This window comes from Drosophila santomea, chromosome 4 (assembly GCF_016746245.2).
Source record: "Drosophila santomea strain STO CAGO 1482 chromosome 4, Prin_Dsan_1.1, whole genome shotgun sequence".
Classification (NCBI taxonomy): Eukaryota; Metazoa; Arthropoda; class Insecta; order Diptera; family Drosophilidae; genus Drosophila; species Drosophila santomea.
In genome coordinates this window covers 12,221-27,640 of record NC_053020.2, presented here as the reverse complement: position 1 = coordinate 27,640, position 15,420 = coordinate 12,221, and the positions used below count along the sequence as shown (strand labels likewise).

Sequence of the window (15,420 nt, the reverse complement as noted above, 5' to 3'; positions counted from 1 at the left end):
ATCATCATACGTTTATCTGAAGTGCAATGCTTTCATCGTCCAATTTTAATAATTTTTTTTTTTAAATAAAGGTATGGACAATTAAAATTTTTTTTTTTTACATTTTTTGATGGGAAAAATATCTAGCACTATGCGAAAAATCTGTATTTCGTACCATCGGTCCCGAACCTTAATTTATTTGATCGAGAATAAAATACGTAGTGGTGCTGCTATTATTTTTTCGCAACTGTACATAAGGGTCCCAAGCAAAGCGTTGGATAGCAGAGTTCATGCCACGAGCACCCCACATTAAAATTATTTACTAAAGTGTTAAATTATAGGTGTAAAGTTATAAGTAAGTTATGGTTTCTGCATTTATCCTGTACATACGGTTTTTTCCAGTTTGAAATAACATTGAAAAAGTGCTTGTATTTGGATTCAGAAACTACCTACGGGATATATACATACAAGATATTTTAATGGTAAGCCCTTAATTTTTGTATGTGTTCCGTGAAAATAATGTATTTCAATGCGATCTACCTCGATAGTTTAATGTGTATGCGATAGGCCGATACCAACGCAATAATCTGCACTAGACTGATAGTGTACACACAACGTTTGAGCGTTGCTTTAGAAGTTTTTTATAAATATTTGTTTACTAATCGATTTTTGTGTTAAAGAACTTTTTACGAACAAACGTGCTAATGTAAAATAGCTAAGTGGATGATTTTAATTTATAAATATTGATGCACAACTAATTAATATTTTCGATATAAAAAAATTAAAATATTAAGGAGAGAATGTAGTGTTAAATAAAAATAAAAATGACATATGGAATTGATGCCCAAACGCAACTACAAGCAACTACAATACACAAAAACCAAAATAATGTTGCGAAATGAATTTTATGGTGCAAACTTTATACATGTATTACATGGACTGTGTATTATTACCATAATCGGTTCGCAGCATTATTCAGTTAGCTGCTTCGAAGAGCTGCCGGCTCAGGTGATGTCTCCCTTAAATGACATAGTCGCCCAGTTTAACTTGCCATCAATACCAGCTCAATCAACGGAGTCCCCATATGGCAACCGATCAATTGGCAACCACGTAGAAAATGTTGGGGACTCCCAATCTAAGAATTATTTTACACACTTGAGCTTCGACTTTATGCATAATGTTATATTTGCGGGTGCTACAAATAAAATACTTAAACTAAATGAAAACCTTCGAGTGCTGGCAGAGGCTGTTACTGGGCCTGTACATGATTCACCGCAATGTCACGCAGGAGGCTGTCCGGAAGAAATTGAAACATCACTTGTCAATAACTTCAACAAAATTCTCGTAGTAAGCTACGCTCACGATGGTATTCTTATAGCGTGTGGAAGCATTCGACAAGGTAAAATGGCCAACATCTATTAAAAGTAAAGTATAAAGTAAAGTCAGTGGAATTGTATGGGACCGAAAACGTGACAAATCGTATTGGTTTATACAAGTATTTGTCATTTATTGTAATAACTTTAAGTGTACACTGTAGACCACACACTCGCACACCGAATGACCAGTGTTTTTGGGAGCAATATAAAAAAGCCGTAACTATGAGGACAGTTATTGGGAGTGCAGAAGGAAACTGATGACAGACATGATTTTAAAGCTATATGTCTCAGCTGTATAGTGCGTTTTTGAGCGTTATTGTAGGAGTTGTCAATTTCTTGATGGCACATCGATAGAAATGTGCATGACAAATAGTGCACCCAGTCTGTGGGTGTTGAAGTAGGCGTGACGTAAATGTTTTTCGCTTATAAATAAAAATGATAAATGCCAAAATTTCCTATATTAAAAGCACGTTTTACACGTTCTGTAAGCGATAGAAAGGTTGCAATACTATGAAATAACCTTGCGGTTACAAAAATTGTTAGATTTAACTGTCTTGCTTTTATATGTAGCTCCCGAGACTTCAATAGCTCAAAGAAGCTAGGGTCAGTAAAATCGAATTTTCGAAGTTTAAAAACTAGAATCATTTGCCCACCAATTATTACTTTGCCCAGATATGGAATTTCAAAAATTTACGAAAATCAAAAAGAAGTTTTAGACCTTTTTTTTATATCGCAAAAACATCGTTTGCCCACTCTTTAGATTTCTGAAAAAAGTTTTAGTTTGGAAAATATAACCCATTAAAGAATTAATAGTTTTTCCATGTCTTAAAACTCGTTTGCCCACCCATAAAAACCAAAATATTTTCGATTGTCCACCCTTAAAAAAAGATTTTCGTTTCGCCACCTCTCAGCCTTAAAAATAATTATTTTCGTTTGTCCACATATTAAACTTAATATTTTCAATTAAAAACGTTTTTTTGAATGTATTTTCTTGAATCCCTGCAGTTTTATCCATCTACTTTTTACCGGTGAATAACCGCCTAATAAAAATTTGGAGCGCTTTATCACCGCTCTATCTATATGAGAACTAGAGATACTACTAGAGATAGAAAAACTGATACCCGTTACTCAGCTAGTGGAAGGGCGAAGGAGAGTCTTAAACACTGACAGTTTTTGGCGGTTTGTAGGCGTTAGAGTGGGCGTGGCAGAAAGTTTTTTGGCAAATCGATAAAAATTTACAAGACTAATACCAAAATGAAAAAATATCAAAACATTTTTCAAAAGTATGGGCATGGCAGTTTTGGACGATTTGTGGGCGTTAGAAAGGGCGTGGCAACATGTCTGGAGTCTGTACGCTTAGTCTCAACTTTCTAGCTTTTGTAGTTCCTGAGATCTCAGCGTTCATACGAAAGGACAGACAGACGGACATGGTCATATCGACTCGGCTATTGATCCTGATCAAGAATATATATACTTTATATGGTCGGAAACGCCTTCTTCTGCCTGTTACATACTTTTCAACGAATCTAATATACCCTTTTACTCTACGAGTTAAGGGTATAACAAGCGATGATTTTAACATTGGCATGTCCTATGAAAAATATCATATAAACACCGCTAAAAGAGCAAAAACAACGCCGCTTTTTAAGCATATTTTGACGGGTAAATGGTCGATTATTATATGAACCCATTACCATGAATAATTAATAAATTAAATTCGAATATGATTAAAAATTTAAGTTAGTACATAGCTTTTTCATCGCATTAAATTCGGCTGTGCAGCCGAAGCAGTTGACTCTGCTGGCGTAGCAGATGATTTTTTGATGTTTTTTAGTAGCGATGAATTATGAAACTGCAGGGTAGGCATTCATATATGTATGAATGCAGTTTCATCCACAACCTTTTCACCGGTGAATCACCACTCGGTAAAAATTTCGAGCGCTTTATCACTGTTCAATTTGTTTGGGAAAAATTGATGTTTTTAACATCCTAGGAAATCATTGGTATGAAAATAATCACATAAACACCACTAAAAGAGCGCAAAATCATCGCTTTTAATCGCCGCTTTTTAAGAGCATTTTAACCGGTAAATTATTTCTGTAACAAATTTTTTATCCGCCTTTTAGCGATTATTTATGTATATTTCTTGTCCTATTTTCATGAAATTTTTTTAGATGAAACTTCTACTTATTTCATCACGTTTTTTATTAAATCATTTCGTTTTTATTTGACTTAATATTTAAATTATGCATTGGATTTAAGTGTAAGCAAGAATACATAAAAAATATTTATAAAATGGTGGACTCTTTTGATCCTTTGCCCTACGGAGTTCTGGTCAGCTGTTGTGTTGGAAAATGGAACTACATGTTCAATTAACCTTAAAATAAAAAATATTAGTATGATGTATACGAAATCGTCTCAAACCAATTTACCTTTAGTGAGATGAATTTGTTGTTGCTTATGAAATGAATCCATTACCTGGAATAATAAATGAATTAAATTGGAATACTATTATTAACTTACTTATTGTTTTTCTTTTTATCCTTATCTTTTTCTCGTTCTCGTCCCTTTTACCGACATAATTTTTCTTTGCATGTCACAAATTTAATATTTCTTATCGATGCTCCGGTAATCGTAATTGTTTTTCGAATTAGATTTGGGCCAAATCGTACGATTTCGTTTTAGGTGCCCTGGCTTTCGCAAAATTTTTGCTATCGGAATGTTTCGTTTTTTATCGCCTGTTTTATTTTATTTGTCAAAATCAAACAACGTGAAAAATGCCTTTTATGTTTGCAATTGCTTGCTTTGAAGCCAGGAGAAGGGAGAAATTTGAGGGTTTGAGAGAATCTAGAGCTTTTTTAATTCCGATGTTCGCAATTACTTTTTACTGTACTTTGACCATCTAAGTACTTAAATTAAGTAGTCTTATTTACTTTTTTAATGAATTCATTTATATTTTATAAGTATGTATACCTGCCTGTTTCGGTCCACGAACAGTATAGCAACTTTCGTGATAGCTTTTGGTGACGTACTTATCTACCCCTTAGCAAATCGTAAATTGTTGTTGCCGACGGAAACATTTTGTTTATTAAATCTGAGGTGGGGTCAGTTATGAATTTTTTATAAAAAAACTAAATGGCAAAATGATTCTGTGGTGATGTGGAATAAACATCAATAGATTTTTTCCCTTAGTAAATAAGATCTGATTTGAAATAAAAAAAGGCATCTACTTTTTATTTCGGCCAGACAAAAGTGCACATTTTACAAATCGAAATCTTACAAATTCGATTCGATTATAGCCTTTTAGTAGGCGATATTTTGGTGATAAGGTGATTCTTCTGATCAGCAGAATAAACATATATTTTATGGAAAGTGTTTTCGACCCTATAACGGATATTTGTTTATTCTTGCACAGGATAGACTTCGGGGATTATAGAAGCTAGAAAGTTGAGATTAGTCATGTAAGTTATATTGAAGCTTTCGCAGTGGAAGTTTGTTTCAGATCGTTGACATGCTGTGTTTTGGAGTTTAAATTTTATTATTCTTCCAAAAATTTTATTGATATGCCAAACATATGCCCCTCTAACGCCTAGGCCATTTCTATTAGTTTCTTATTTGTGGGCGTCGCAACGTTCTGACTTGCGCACTTGCGCAGCGTAAGCGTCATTTATGCGTCACTGGTTACTTAATCTTAAATTACTAGCTTTTATACCATAGTTTCCGAGATTTTTGTTCCTTTTACCTGTAAAATTCTTTTCGACGGATCTAATAAACTTTTTGTTCTACAACGTGTATGAAAAGTCCAATTTATGCTAAAAGGTTTTAAAAAATTCAGCGATAAATAATTATATTATGTTTATTTTTAGGAGCCTGCGAAATTTACAGTCTACCACGGTTTCCGGCCTTGCCTGAGTTTTTTGCAGTTCCATTGGCTGCTAACGATGAAAACGCGTCTACATATGCATTTGTAGGTCCGTCCAGATATACATGGAAAGAAGAGGATATTTTATATGTGGGGACAACATTTACAAATGTTGGTGATTATCGCCATGACGTGCCAGCCATTTCGTCCCGCCGGCTTGATGATTTAAACTATGCAGAATTCTCAATACAGCAATCAATTATAAATATCGATGTAAAATATCGGGATCATTTTTTAGTCGATTATCTTTACGGATTTAATTCTTCTGAGTATGCGTACTTTATAATTGTTCAAAAAAAATCACATCTAGCTGATGAGGCAGGCTATGTAACACGTTTGGCACGTATTTGTATTACAGATCCAAATTACGACAGCTATACTGAAATAACTATTCAATGCACTGCAACTGAGAACAATGTAGACTACAATATTCTGCGGGATGCTAAGATTACCACGGCCAGCCACAAATTGGCACAAAAAATGGGCATAAAAAAAGACGATCACGTCTTAATAACCGTTTTTTCCCCCTCAAAAGAAATAAGTAATCAGCCAGAAAGCAAGTCTGCTATGTGTATATATAGCATTAAAGATATTGAAGACATGTTTATTGAAAATATCCATCTGTGTTTTAACGGAACTATAAAAGATCGAAATTTGGGATATATATCGGGCACCATTAACGATGGCAGATGTCCAATAGTTGGTTCGCTCGGTAACATATACAACTTTTGCTCTGTGGGACTTAAGATAAGCGGAGTATCCCCAATCACTGCACATGCACTTTTTCATTTTGAAAATGTTTCCGTTACGTCAGTCACAGCAACTTCAACGACTGATCAACAGCATTCACTTGCATTTCTTGGAACGAGCAAGGGAGTGATCAAAAAAGTTTTATTGTCTGGTCAAAGTCCAGGTGAGTACGAGGAAATAGTTGTGGATGCTGGAAATCGTATATTACCAAATACAATGATGTCGCCCAAAAAAGATTTTCTTTACGTGCTTTCTCAACGAAAAATAACTAAGCTCAGAATTGAGCACTGTTCTGTGTACACAAATTGTTCCGCTTGCTTGGAGTCTCGGGATCCTTTTTGTGGATGGTGTTCTTTGGAGAGGCGGTGCACTGTACGATCAACGTGCCAGCGAGATACATCTGCATCCCGATGGCTTTCATTGGGTAGTGGACAGCAATGTATAGAGTTTGAATCTATTATCCCAGACAAAATACCAATTTCCGAACTAACTCACCTGCATTTAATAATTCGAACTTTGCCCGAACCTTTTAATGCAAAATACCGTTGTGTATTTGGGAACTCTACTCCCATTGATGCCGAAATTCTGGAAAATGGACTTGGATGTGCTACACCCCCATTAAATGAAAGACCACTAATACCAACAAACACTGATCATATTTTGGTGCCATTGTCAGTAAGAAGTTCGGAGACAAATAAGGATTTTGTATCAAGGTATTTTGCATTCTTTGACTGCTCGCATCATGGAAAGTGTCAGGAGTGTCTGCAAAGTTCCTGGGGTTGCAACTGGTGTATTTTTGACAATAAGTGCGTTCACAAATCATTGCAATGCCGGAACATAGAAAATTCTGTGAGTACTCTTGGTCACTGCCCTCACTTAAAAAAGAATCGTCCGGAAATACTTATACCTGTGCGAGTGCCAATTGAAATAAGACTAGAGATTGAAAATTTACCAAAACCCAAGAGTACACATGCTGGTTTTTTATGTACCATACATATTGAAGCTGCTCAGATGCTACTCCCTGCTCACGTAGAGTCAAACAAAATTGTAGTTTGCGAAAAAACACCATATTTCTACGAGACTAATACGTATGAATATCAGGCGAAGGTTGTAGTTACATGGAACTTTCAGCACTATGTGGACACAGCAATCGTTACATTATACAAGTGCGACGTATTAGGCTCACATCGGGAACACGCTGACTGCAGTTTGTGTGTAACTCGGGATCCAAAGTATAAATGTGCTTGGTGCAACAACTCATGTGTATATAATGAAACTTGCATAGCTAATAGAATCTCTATCAGCTCAGGATCTGAAGCCGCTATAGAAAACGAGTGCCCTTTACCAAGAATCGATATTATTAAACCATTATCTGGGCCAGTCGAGGGTGGAACTCTTATTACAATTGAAGGAAGTAATTTGGGTATCCGGGAGGAAGATGTTCGTGGCAAAATATTTATCGGTTCTGTGCCGTGTGAACTAGAAAATTATCAAATATCAGTAAAAATTGAATGCCGGACTGGAGCGGCATTGTACGAAATGTCTGCACCCATAAAAGTTGCGAATGATGCAGGATATACTGAATCAAGTGTTCAATTTCATTTTAAGAATGTGCTGTTAACAGGTTTATATCCCACAATTGGCCCTAGGTCGGGAGGGACACAATTGTCATTAATAGGAAAGTTTTTGAACATTGGCTCAACTATGCGAGCATTTTTAGATGAGTATGAGTGTCATATAGACGTTACACAAGCTTCATCGTCGCAAGTTAGTTGTACTACATCAGAAGCGACTCAACCAGAACCAATTCGGTCCCTTCACCTAGTTATAGATGGTGCAAACAGGACATTAGAATGCCAGATCTCAGCCCCAAGCATTACCAATACAAATCCGAATCGAAGTAATTTTGGTTCTTATCAACTACGTACGCCACCGCGGCAACCCTGCTCTATTTTTAACTACACACAGGACCCGCGTATAATGCAAATTAAGCCATTACGTAGCTTTGTAAGTGGTGGTCGTGTCCTGACCGTGCATGGAATATATCTTAATTCAATCCAAAAACCTGAACTGGAGGTGTTTTATGACAATGAACGAGTCAATAAAACTTCTTGCGTAGTGATCAACTCTAATCAAATGGAATGTCCATCTCCTCCGGTTAACTACAAATTTGAAACGTTTAAAAAGACGAACAGAGTACCGGATACCGAATTGCACTTACAAAATTTATCGTCGCCAACTGAAAGCAGGTTTAAAAATGAATATGATAGAAAAAAGCGGCTAACCGACTTTGGAGACAATTTTCGTATATACACAACTGGAGGAACTTCGGCCAGCTATTTTGTGAACAATAATATGGATGTCACTACGTTCGTAAAGGTTCATGAAACTCAATTAAATTTACAAATAAGTTTTGTAATGGACAATGTACAACTGGTTCGAAACTTGAATAAATATTTTCATGACATAAGGAGCACTATTGTCTATTTAGCCGACCCGAAATATTTGGCATTTCCAAACGACGGAGTAAAACTCTACAAGGGTGACAGCTTGGTCATAGAAGGCGAGCTATTAAACTTGGCAGCTGATGAGTACGACGTAAATGTAACCATTGGCACCTCCCAATGCAATATTACCAGCCTGGCACTTACCCAACTCTTATGCATTCCACCGGAGCAACAACCACTGCCAACTGATGAAAATGGTGTGGATCAATCGACTGATTTACCTCTTGTTGTCGTTAAAGTAGGACGAAATCTTCGTTTTGTTATAGGATATCTCAAGTATGATTTAAATAAACCTTATGTTTTCTCACATGCCTTGTTCGTCGTTATATTAACGGTAGCACTTCTTGTCATTGTTTTTGTAACTGTACTCATAATATTCAGAAGGAAATCAACACAAGCAGAACGCGAGTATAAACGTATTCAGATACAGATGATTACATTGGAAAGCAACGTACGTTCTGAATGTAAACAGGCGTTCGCTGAGCTCCAAACGGACATGACCGACCTAACAGCAGATTTGGAGAGCACAGGAATACCAACTTTAGATCACGTCAACTATATTATGAAGGTGTTTTTCCCTGGTGTATCAGATCATCCCATTTTAAATTCTCCAAAATTTCGTGGAGGTATACCACAAACTAACTATGACGCTGCTATGATACAATTTGAACAGCTGATTGGCAATAAATACTTTTTGCTAATGTTTATAGAAACATTAGAAGCTCAACGGTCATCTTTTTCAATTCGAGACCGAGTTAACGTGGCCTCTTTACTAATGGTTGTTTTAATGAACAAAATGGAATATGCCACGGAAATTTTAAAGTCCCTTTTATTGCGGTTGATAGATAAATCACTTACCAGCAAACATCCTCAGCTAATGCTAAGGCGTACTGAAAGCGTTGTCGAAAAAATGTTGACAAACTACTTAGCCATTTGTATGTACGATTACCTTAAAGAGTACGCCGGATCGAATTTATTTTTGCTTTTCAAAGCAATAAAGCATCAAATTGAAAAGGGCTTAGTAGACGCAATAACCAACGATGCCCGTTACTCACTTTCAGAAGAACGGCTTCTGCACGAACAAGTTACCCACTCTGTTGTAATACTGCATATTTTACAAGATGATCTTGATGAAAAAGTCCAATGTCGCGTAAACGACTGGGATACCATTTCTCAAGTAAAGCTAAAAATCCTTGACGCAATTTTTAAAAACACTCCGTTCTCTATGAGGCCATCTGTACATGAAGTAGACTTAGAATGGAGGCACGGCCGCGGAGGTCATCTTACATTACAAGATGAAGACCTAACAACCAAAACGGTTAACGGATGGAAACGCCTCAACACATTAGCTCATTATGGAGTCAAAGAATCTGCAGTAATGTCACTAATAGCAAGGCAAAATGATAATTATCATATACCATACAGTAAAAACCAAAACTCGGCACCTTACCACAATTGTAAGTACTAAGCCCAATATATAAGAATATCGAATTAACTGTTTTGCCTTTTTGCAGTTTATTTTATAAATAATTCGCAAAGTCATATTATAATTAACAACGATATCGAATCAGGTCTGCAGCAGCCTCGACTTTACCATCTTGTTAAGCCCAATATACCTGATCATTATATGAACATTAAAAACTCCGTTTTATCTGGAGGATCACCAGCATTTCAATCGTCGCATGTCGTAAGTAATTGTATAGACAGGGTGAACAAAACAATTCCAGAAGTTTACCTTACACGTCTATTGGCCACAAAAGGAACTATACAAAAATTTGTGGATGATTTCTTCTCAATTATTTTAACTGTTAATGAGGAGTTGCCACCTGCCGTTAAATGGCTTTTCGACTTGCTTGATGAAGCTGCACGACGCCATGATATCGCTGACACTGAAATTGTGCACGCTTGGAAATCCAATTGTCTACCCCTTCGATTCTGGGTTAATTTTATAAAGAATCCGGATTTTATATTTGACGTTAATAAAACATACAGTGTTGATTCCTGTTTAAGTGTCATTGCACAAACATTTATGGACGCTTGCTCAACATCAGAGCACAGACTTGGAAAAGATTCACCGTCGAATAAGTTGCTTTTTGCAAAAGTAAGTTTAAAAGATACATCTTTTTATTTTGTTTTGGTATTTTCTTAGAATTTATAGTTTTGGTAATAAAAACTAGTTTCATAAGTTATTTCCTTAAAGAAAACGTTTTCGATACCACTTAATATTTCATAAGAACACCTCTAGTTTACCCATTATGTTTAGTTGGAGAAAGTAAACCACAAAAAAAATTGTACTATATATGGAATGGGAAATTCTCTTATGCTGAAAGCGACATTCGCACGCACTAAGACTTCATAAACTTATGCCAAAATCTTTTTTATGATGTCGAAACTTTGCCTCTTTTTCGTTTTCGAATTATGAAAATCTTTAAGGCTTTACCAAAATTATGCGATAAAGTTATCGTTCTTAAGATTAGATAGACTTGCTTAAGTTTTTGCTAGAATTCAAAAAATATGCTGATTTTTTTTAATTTTTATTAGATATGCTGTTTTAGAAAACTGTTGACCTCGATAACGAACCATTGCATCTGGCTTTTACCAAAAGTACCTTTAACATTCAACATAACAATTGCCACCTGAAATACTTTACTTACAACTGCCATAGAAGGACATAAAAGATTATTAATTTATTTTTTTCTACTGGCTTTCGAATTTTGTCAACAGCCAGAGATAAAGCGCTCTTGAGCCAGCAGCTCACTTGTACGCATACCGCGACAGCCGTCCACTGTATGTGTGCACACACAGTTTATGTATTGTAAATTTGACAAAATTTTCCTTCACTTTACAAATATTTTTGATCGATTGCAACCATGTCAAAAACTTTTCCATTGCCCTTACATAACATTTATTAGTAAAAATTACTGGATACAAAATAAAAATATGTTTATGTGTATATATCAAGTAAATCTTTTGTTGGATATATTGCTAAAAGATCCAGTTGCAATAACAGCAGATGGTTGAATTAAAAAAAAAAACCGAGGAATTAATAGCTCCATCAGGGCTTTTCATACATGAGAAAACCTACTCGATAGAATCTGATCTTTATGTTTTAATATCTGCACGAAAAATATTAAAGTTTTTGAAAATATTTTTAAAAATGATGAGATACCACTATATACAAAAATGTAGGGTACAGCAATGCATTATGTGCACAATGATCTTTTAAACAAACAGAAGTTTTACTTTTTAAGTATTGCATTTTCATGAATGAAAAAATGAGTGATAATTCCTAAATGTTAAAAAATATTTTAATAATTGACGACTGAAAATAATGAAATTATTAAAAAAAATATATTATATACATATATATATTATATATTTTATTATATATTATAATATATATATATATAATATATATTTTTTGTTATATATTATTATATATATAAGTATACATTGCGAAAAAAATAATAGCAGCACCACTACGTATTTTATTCTCGATCAAATAAATTAAGGATGCGGTACCGAAGGTATGAAATACAGATTTTTCGTATAATGCTAGATATTTTTCCCATACAAAAATGTAAAAAAAGATTTGAATTGTCCATACCTTTATTTTTTATATTTTTTTTTGGTCAGCAAGGTCTAAAATGAGTCGAAAACAAAAATAGCAGCACTATCGATTTTTCAAATATTCAATACTTGTCGGCGGTTTGTTTTGATGAAAAGCACATGGTTATAAAACTTGACATTTGTATTCCTATTTCCAACATTATTTTTTAAACATACCTTAAAAAAAATTATTAAAACCAATTTCTAAAGGTAAATTACACAGAAATATTGGTCTAATCCTTCAATGCTAAAACAAAATTATAGAAAATGTAATCACCTACAACGAGAATCCCGAAAAAAGTGGGAAAAAACAATCATTGGGCACCCATCTCTTCAAAAGGCGGCTAGTGCCCGAGAGCAAGAAGGATCCATTTAAAGCTGCTAGCGAACTGAAAAAGCATCTCAACATATCCGCAACAGTGCAAACAGTTCACACATGTCTAAGGGAACATGGTTTAAAAGGCTGTAGTCCAAGGAAAGTCCTTTTTTTTTAAATGGGAGACACATTCCCAAGCGCATTAAGTTCGTCAAGGAACATTTAAATTGGCCATGCGAAAAATGGACGAACTTTTTATGGACAGATGAGAGCAAGGTAGTTTTTTTTTTGTGGCAATGGATCTTGATCGAATGTAAGGCGCCCTAGGAACACCGAATATAAGCCAAACTACACAGTAGAAGCAATTAAACACGAAGGATCCTGTATAATGGTATGGGCTTGTTTCTCGTACTATGTAGTTGGGGCAATACCATAATATACCATGGATACAAACCATCATGGATCAACATGTGTTTGTGGATATTTTGGTGACGATGATGCTACCCTTTTCCGAATACTATTAACAACACTATGACCCCAAGTACACCAGCAGGAAAGCCAAGGATTCGTTCCAAAATAAATCTGTTCCTGTTTTGGATTGGCCTGCACAGTCCCCAGACCGTAATCCCATCAAAAATTCTTGGTCAGATATGAGAAAAGCAGTTGTAGCTTCAAAGCCAACTAACAACGAATAACTTTGGGTATAATTAAGGAGTCCGGGAGCAAAATATCCTTAAAACGGTGCCAGGACTTGGTTGATTCCATGGTTAAACGTTGCGATCCTGTTACCGGTAATACCCAACCAAATATTAAATTAGTGGGATGGGTGTAGTTTTAGCACGCAAACATTTGTTATTAGTGAATTTTTTACTATCAAGTTTAAAATGGAAAATTTAAGCATTTTTCATGAAGTGCTGCTATTTTATTTTTCGCCTAATTTTGTCGTTTTTAACAAAGATCCTTATTTAAGATAAGAATAAATAAAACAATTGTAGTTATTTTTTATTTCCTAAAAAGTGAATTGTTTAACCTTTCTAAAAAGGTATTTCAGCTCCTTTTAAGCTCTAAATTCTAGGTAGGAGACTTATTCAGTTTTACTGGGCAAGTGATGCTATTTTTTTTTCGCAGCTGTATATATATAATATATTATATTCATATTATATTATTTTAATAAAAAAAGGAAAATATATCGACAAGCAATAAAAAACTAGCTTAGTTGGGGACCATGGAAATATATTAGTGTTAAACATTAAACATTTCCGTGTGTACTAATTATTACATATACTACGTATTTTTAAGCAAAAATATATAAATATAGATTTTTTAAACTGTAGCTAATTCGAACGGCGTATTAACTAACGAATATTAAACATTTCTTAAAAAAATAATAGTCAACGCATCAATTTTTAAATAATATTTTTTTAGATTATATTACCACGAAATTTACCAAAGCTTTAATGAAATGCAATTCTTAGGTCAGAATTCATTGATTTTTGGCCCGAAAATCGTCTTCTAGCACAAGTACGCTCTTATACACACATTCTTGCGTATATTTTTTCCTCACACTAGCAAGTGAATTTTAAAATTTTGGATTTTAGAAAGTCGTGGGTGGGGTAAAATCATTTAAATATTTTTAAAAAAAATTAATAGGTATAAATATTTGTATAAAACCTCTTTTATAAACATTTTTTTGGCAGGATATTCCGAACTACAGAATTATGGTTAAAGAGTTTTACCGCGATGTGTCAAAGCTTCCACAAATAAGCGACCAGGAAATGAGTACAGCTATGCAACAACTATCAGTTAGGCAGAATGAAGAGTTTGATACCATTTCTGCATTAAAAGAGTTATATATTTATATAACTAAATATAAGGATCAGGTAAGCTATATAGCTTTGCATATAGTAATTTTTTGCTCTAATCCATTTATTCTGTTTATAGATTATGGAATCACTTGAAACTGATATTAATTGCCGAAAGATGCACCTTTCACGAAAATTAGGAAATGTTGCTGCTATATTAGATGGTGACTGCACATCTAATTGCTGACATCCATATGATTTTTTAAGAATTTTTGCCACATTCATATTTTTTGCCAAGATCACAGTTTATTTACACTTGACAAAAACTATAAAAATTAGTTTAAAATGTAAGGACTTATATGTGTGTAAGAAAAGCCGGCTTTGTATTATAAGAACTATGCCCTATCGATATTATAACGAAGAAAAATACACAACATTTTTGTCAAATTACTAAATATTTTTAACGATTTTCTAGATGAACTTATATCTAGAGTATGGAGGGGTTTTTTCATTTATATTTTTATTTTTTATTTATTTTATTATTTTTATTTTATAAGTTTTATTTAACAAACATTTTTTAGTTAAGCTTAAAAGTATTTAGGTACTCTTTTTATGTTTTCACTCTCTAAGTAGACTTTATAATTTATTTTTAAGTATAGTATGTGGAACCATTAACCATTTATGATTGCTTTAATACCAGTCTAAAACTATTGCTGATTACAAATTCACAAAGAGGATTTATAAATAAAAACTCAGGTTCCTGCAGGTCCAGTTTATCCGTTTTCGACACGAAATTCCCAAAATTAATGACGCCTAAACCCTGAAGAAAATACGGGCAAAAAATTTATAAAGAGTTACTTTCAAATTGGATTTAAATTGTTTGAATTATACTTCTAATATATGTCCTTTAACCGACGAATGTATACAAATTTTAAAGTCTTTTATTATCAGACATGCTCAGGTAATCGTAGTTTTTTTTTAATTCGATTTGGGCCAAATCGTACGATTCGGTTTTTAGGTGCTGTGGTTTACGCAAAATTTTAGCTGTCGTTTTGCTGCTCAAACACCGGTTTTATTTTATTTGCCAAAATCAAACAACGTGAAAAAGGCTTTTTATATTTGCAATTGCTTGTTTTAAAGCCAGGAGAAGCAAGAAATT

The 15,420-nt window shown here is 34.2% G+C and overlaps 1 protein-coding gene across 1 annotated transcript; it reads left to right on the top strand.

Moving 5' to 3' along the window:
• Window positions 1-591: 591 nt before the first annotated feature.
• LOC120454826 (plexin-B) lies at window positions 592-14,711 on the top strand. The gene is made up of 5 exons (XM_039640292.2): window positions 592-1,378; window positions 5,222-9,991; window positions 10,049-10,635; window positions 14,157-14,339; window positions 14,401-14,711. The coding sequence occupies exons 1-5, from the start codon at window positions 811-813 to the stop codon at window positions 14,506-14,508; spliced, it is 6,216 nt and encodes a 2,071-aa protein (XP_039496226.1). The 5' UTR covers window positions 592-810; the 3' UTR covers window positions 14,509-14,711.
• Window positions 14,712-15,420: the final 709 nt, after the last annotated feature.